The 5,719-nt window shown below is 35.2% G+C and overlaps 1 protein-coding gene across 1 annotated transcript; it reads right to left on the bottom strand.

Annotated features, from left to right (window-relative positions):
• On the bottom strand, nucleotides 2,709-4,075 carry LOC18507060 (probable aquaporin TIP3-2). The gene is made up of 3 exons (XM_007099697.2): nucleotides 3,737-4,075; nucleotides 3,387-3,634; nucleotides 2,709-3,293 (listed from the first exon to the last, which is right to left on the bottom strand). The coding sequence occupies exons 1-3, from the start codon at nucleotides 3,867-3,869 to the stop codon at nucleotides 2,907-2,909; spliced, it is 768 nt and encodes a 255-aa protein (XP_007099759.1). The 5' UTR covers nucleotides 3,870-4,075; the 3' UTR covers nucleotides 2,709-2,906.

Below are 5,719 nucleotides of genomic sequence, written 5' to 3'. Positions count from 1 at the left end.
CCAGACCATCTACCAAAATCAGCCACTTTACTGGCTTTATTTGTCGATAGTGCAAAAATCCTAGGAAACGTTTCAGCAAGAATGTGACCTTCGATCCACTCATCCATCAAAAACATTATGTTTTCTTCGTTACCTATAGATAAACCAACATTAGAGGTTACCTGCAAGATGAATTTGTTAGATATAATCAGAGGACAAGTAATTTTTTTCTAGTGGCATGAAAAGTTTCTATTAACTCTCATGTTTGGCATTAGGATGGATGAATCACTATTAGTCTTATCAGCAATCAGTTCTCTCCATAAACTCCCTCTTTCGTTACCATACCTCTAAATCCATTTATTGAGGAGGGCTCTATTTCGAATGCTCAAATCTCCAATTCCGATCCCTCCATAGTCCCTGTAGTTGTTGACCATTTCCCACTTAATATAATGTACTATCTTTTCTTCCTCCGTGTCACCCCACATAAACTTTCTCTGCAATTGTTCAATTTTGTTCTTAACACCGCTTGGTAGATGAAAGAGAGACATATAGTAATTGGGTAGATTTGCCAAGATTGATCTTAGTAGAGTTATCCGACCTCCCATGGACAAGGACTCTACCTTCCAGCTCGACAGTTTGCTCCTGACCTTTTCGATGACTGGATTCTAGAAGCCCATTGTGTTGTGATTAACGCCTAATTGTAATCCAAGATAGGTAGATGGGAGCCTCCCCAATCTGCATTTTATGATTCTTGTCCACTTATTGATCAATTGCTCTTTTATTCCGATACCCAACAACTGACTTTTTTGGTAGTTAATTTTCAGACCAGAAACACTCTGAAAACATTTCAAAATTCTCTTCATAGCTCTCAACTCTTCGAATTCTCTTAAACCTCGTTTCCCAATTTTCACACCCCTACATAGTCCCTTTGTCTCAGCCCTTTTGAGCTTGCAGTTTAGTGCCTCCACAGTGGTTGTGAATAAGAAAGCAGATAGGGGGCATCCTTGACGTAGACCTCTTTTAATTTTAAATTGTTTCGTAAGGGATCCATTGACAAGGACCGATACCATAACTGAGCTGATATATTCTTTCACCCAGAGCCTCCATTGATCACCAAACCCCATTTTCCTCATGATTAAATCAAGGAAATTCCAATTGACACAATCATACGCTTTTTCAAAATCAATCTTAAACATCAGTCCTCTGTTCCCTTTTTTGAGCGCATCAACCACCTCATTCGCAATAAGCAAGCAGTCTAAAATCTGTCGACCTTGTATGAAAGCAAACTGGTTCCTACCAATGATTTCTTCCAACACCTCTCTCACTCTGTTAGCCAGTGTTTTTGTCACAATTTTATACACACATCCAACCAAGCTTATTGGTCAGTATTCATTTAAATCTATAGGACTTTGGACTTTAGGAATCAGAGTAATAAAAGAAGAGTTGACTGCCTTTCCCAACCTTCATTTCTCGTGAAATTCCGCCATGTAATTCATCACATCTTTCCTAACTACACCCACTGCTTCTTAAAAAATTCCATGCTACATCCATCAGGTCCCTGTGCTTTCTCACCATCGCAACTAAGGATTGTATCCCACACTTCCTCCTTTGAGAAAGGTCTTTCGAGCAGCCTCATTGATTCCACTTTAAGGGACTTAAACTGACATTCCATGTCTCGCAGTTCAAGAACTTCCCGCTCAACAAAATGATTTTCGAAATGACTTACAATGACACCTTTAATATCCTGCGGTTTATCATATAAATCATCCCCCCATTTGATTTTCTCAATAAAATTAGTCCTTCTTCTAGCTGAAGCGATGGCGTGGAAATACCTTGTATTGTGATCACCTTCTTGAACTCATTTGCACCTTGATTTCTACCTCCATTCTACTTCGTACGTTCTATACAACCAAACTACATACATTTTTATATTTTTTGTTTCTTTGATCTCTGTGAGTTTTTTCTTTATTGTTGCTTGATAATTTCACAGTAAAGTTTTGTTTGTTATATATATATATATATATATATCTTTATGCTTTTCAAAAGGATTTTACTTTTATTATATTAAAAAAAAAGAGTAAAATTAGAGATATGTCACAAATTGGTAAAATGTGACTTGACCAAAATGCTTTGTTCAAATTCAATTCAATTTAAATTTAAAAACAAACGGCATAAGTGAGGAACTGATGATTCGAGATTTTAACTACACGTGTAACCAAATTTCAAGAGCATGTGCGACGCGAATGATTGAACTAAAATAAGCAAAGTGATTCGAGTCTTGCACCAGAACGACCAAAGTGACTCAAATTTTCCAAAGTCATTCAAATTTACATTCAATAAATAACTGTTTTCTTCATCAAAATGCAAAAGTAATAATTTTTTATCTATTATTGATTAAATTGTATTTTTAATTGTGAAAAAAATATTAATGTATCTTTATTCAATATAAATAAAAATTGAATATTTAACAAGACATCAACATGTTACTTATATGCATTTGTGTAGTAAATAAAAACAAATTTTTTAAAAAAATTAGTAATAATTAAGCAAGAGATTCTTTAATATTCTTGAGATCTATTAAGATTTTTCTTTTTTAATAATTGGGAGATAATTGGGAGAGAGAAGATTCAAACCCAAGAAAATTATGTACCAATTAATAATGCTCGGATGCTTGTACCTATTAAGATTGAGATTTTGGATCTATGAAGATTGAGATTTGAGAGGCAATGTTTTTAACAAAGACTACAGCACTACACCCTTTTTATTCTTGTCATGAAAATGCATACAAACATCTAAGAAATTGATACACAAACAGAGCAGAAAAGCACTGACAAATTAAGAAGAAAGATGCAAGAGGTACCATACACAGAAAATTAAAAAAAGCAAGTTCAAAACCTCCCGAAGCACAAGATATTTAATGAAAATGACTAGTAATCTTCAGGGGCCAAGGGCTGGTGAGTGTGGTGTGGAGGCTCTGCGGGGATGATCATGTACTCGTATATGAGACCAGCTAAACCTCCCCCAAGCAACGGACCCACCCAGTAGATCCAGTGATTGTTCCACCTCCATCCTACCAAGGCAGGACCAAAGGCCCTGGCCGGGTTCATGGCTGCTCCATCAAATGGCCCGCCTACCAGGATGTTAGCTCCAACGATTAAGCCTATGGCCAGCGGTGCTATTGTCCCCAGGCTTCCTCTCTTGGGATCAATTGCTGTTGCATATACAGTGTACACCAAACCATATGTGAGCACTATCTCTAGTACAAGACCACGTAACTCCCCAACTCCAGACGCCACAGTGAACCCCGCCGGCCGCTGAAAACCAAAAATCCACACACACTCAATATATGTGGAGACCTCAAAATTAAAAGACAGTACTTCATGATATATTTAAACTTAATGTACTACCATTCCAGCAGTGACCAGCAGCAAGAGACAAGCCACAATAGCACCTAAGAGCTGAGCAACCCAGTAGTAAACAGCACGGATAAACGAGATCCTTCCTCCCAGAAGCGCACCAAAGGTGACTGCTGGGTTGACGTGGCCACCGGAAACGTTAAAGCTGACTGCCACCCCTGAAAACAGCGACAGGGCGTGCGCAAGTGCCACCATCACCAGTCCTGCAGGCGTTGTACTGGCATCCTTGTACATCTTGTCTGTAAGAAACAGATGAAACTAATAATCAGTATCACTCCAAAAGTGGTCAAGTTAATAAAGCAAACTTAATAAGGTTTAGAGTAGTTAAAGACATAATATACCAAGAGCAAGAATTGAGCCTTCGCCGGCAAAGACGAAAATGAGAGTGGAGAGAAATTCAGCCAAGGTGGCTCTCATAGAGTCTGGATGAGTGGCCTCATCAGACCTCCCAAATGCGTATCTGCGAGGTGGCATGTTTACCCTCTACCTCCACCTCCCTTAATTCTTATCACTGTCTTTATAGGATCGATCTTTTCAGCTTATTTAAATCAGCTTTAGATTGTGAAAACTTTACTATCTGCACTGCGACTTCCTTCACGTTGCAAACGATGAAAAAGAAGAAGCGGGGGAAGGTCCCAAAAGGAGAAAATTGCTGAGCCCGGAGTGTGTGCATGGCTGAGAAGTGGAAGTGGATTAGCTTAAATTAGACAGAGAGGACTTGGACTTATGTGGGACACCTGGAAGATGTTGTCGCATCAAGCTTGACACGTACATATCTATGTGTTGCCTTATCAACTCACTCCTATTCTTAATTTCCAACCAGAAACCTTCTCGTCTCTGTCTCTTATCCTTCCCTTTCTTCATTTCCCAGAGATAGAATTGAATTTATATTGTTTTTTCTATCTGGGAGATGGATATTACCACCTCTTAGTTACCGCAGATGTCTACCACGCTTATTGTCATATGCCTTGAACAAACTACTAATGGAGTATCACTTAGTTGCCAAAAGTATAGGCTAAAAACGAGTACTTTGCTCTTTCAACATAACAATGCTAGTTTTAAACAATTTGAAATTGCTCGTGTAATCATGGGAAAATAATAAAGTGCAAACTGAAACTAACCAAAGCCCTTATAATTTTACAATCTAAAAATTTTTACACCAAAGGAAAAGGAAAAACTATTTATATTTGGTATAAAAATCTAAAAAAACTGTTTAACTATATAGAGAAAATTTAAATAAAATTTTATTTTTTATTACATTCGATCAAATTATTATATTTTTATTTTGAAATAAAAAAGCTTTTATAAGTAACAATTCTTTATAATTATCATTAGTCAAAATGTTAATTGTTATTTTTATGTCATCTGATACTAATGTAGTATGCTGACATGTTATAATGAATAGTAATATGGGAGGCTTATATGACATGGTAACATAATCACATAACATTTTCGCTTTCCGTGTTAGCATCACGTGAGCATAAAAATTAATGATAAGTGATATTTTAATTAATAAAAGTTAGTTAACCGTTAATTATAAGAGTTTATTTGATCTAAAATAAAAAAAATATGAACTTTATTGATTTCAATAGAAGAATAAAAATTTATTTAAAATTTTTAAATAATTTAAGGGCTTTAAATCACTATTATACTATTATTGATATGATCCATCACAGATTGAGTAATGGTGAAATTCAATTCATTGTTAATTAATCATTTTCTATAATATTACAATCTTCATAATTCATTGTAAAAATCTCCAATATAAAAGTTAACTATTATTTATTTAAAAAATATGTTGTACAAAAATGTTGATTTTAGGTGACGACTTTTGATAATAAAATTTGGAAGTCATTGCCTTGCATGAGATTTATAATGCATTTTTAATTTTTGTTAAATCTTTTATTAAAAAAATAGTAAGTTTCACCCATACCCTTAAATTTTGGATATAATTTAGATTGAATCCATTAATTTGGGATTTGAAAAATTCATCCTAAAACCATAAACGTTGTTTAAAGAAATTAGACAATTACTAAACTATCCATGACAGTAAACACTAAAACCCTCAACAATCTAGATTTTCAACCTAGATTACACAGCCGAATTACACGATCTCTTTCATCATCTTCGTCATCATCCATAACCCAAACCCTAACGCATGATTACATTTGTATTTGGTTTTATGTTATTTCAGACATAGTTAATCATTGTAAACCGTACTTCCATTTTTTTCCCAAAATTAATCACCTCGATTAGTTTAATGAAGGTGGAAATTTCATTTAAAGGGAAAAGAGTGAAAAAAATGACGAAATTTTGAACAAAAT

Source organism: Theobroma cacao, chromosome 3 (assembly GCF_000208745.1).
Source record: "Theobroma cacao cultivar B97-61/B2 chromosome 3, Criollo_cocoa_genome_V2, whole genome shotgun sequence".
NCBI lineage: Eukaryota > Viridiplantae > Streptophyta > Magnoliopsida > Malvales > Malvaceae > Theobroma > Theobroma cacao.
This window is presented reverse-complemented; position numbering and strand designations above follow the sequence as displayed.

What these genes read in the sequence shown, in the direction of transcription:
- LOC18507060 (XM_007099697.2), bottom strand. Translation starts at nt 3,869, where the DNA reads ATGCCACCTCGCAGATACGCATTTGGGAGGTCTGATGAGGCCACTCAT. An exon ending in AGGCTCAATTCTTGCTCTTG is followed by an intron (nt 3,635 to 3,736) that starts GTATATTATGTC and finishes TGTTTCTTACAG; the next exon opens with ACAAGATGTACAAGGATGCC. An exon ending in TGCTGGTCACTGCTGGAATG is followed by an intron (nt 3,294 to 3,386) that starts GTAGTACATTAA and finishes TTTGGTTTTCAG; the next exon opens with CGGCCGGCGGGGTTCACTGT.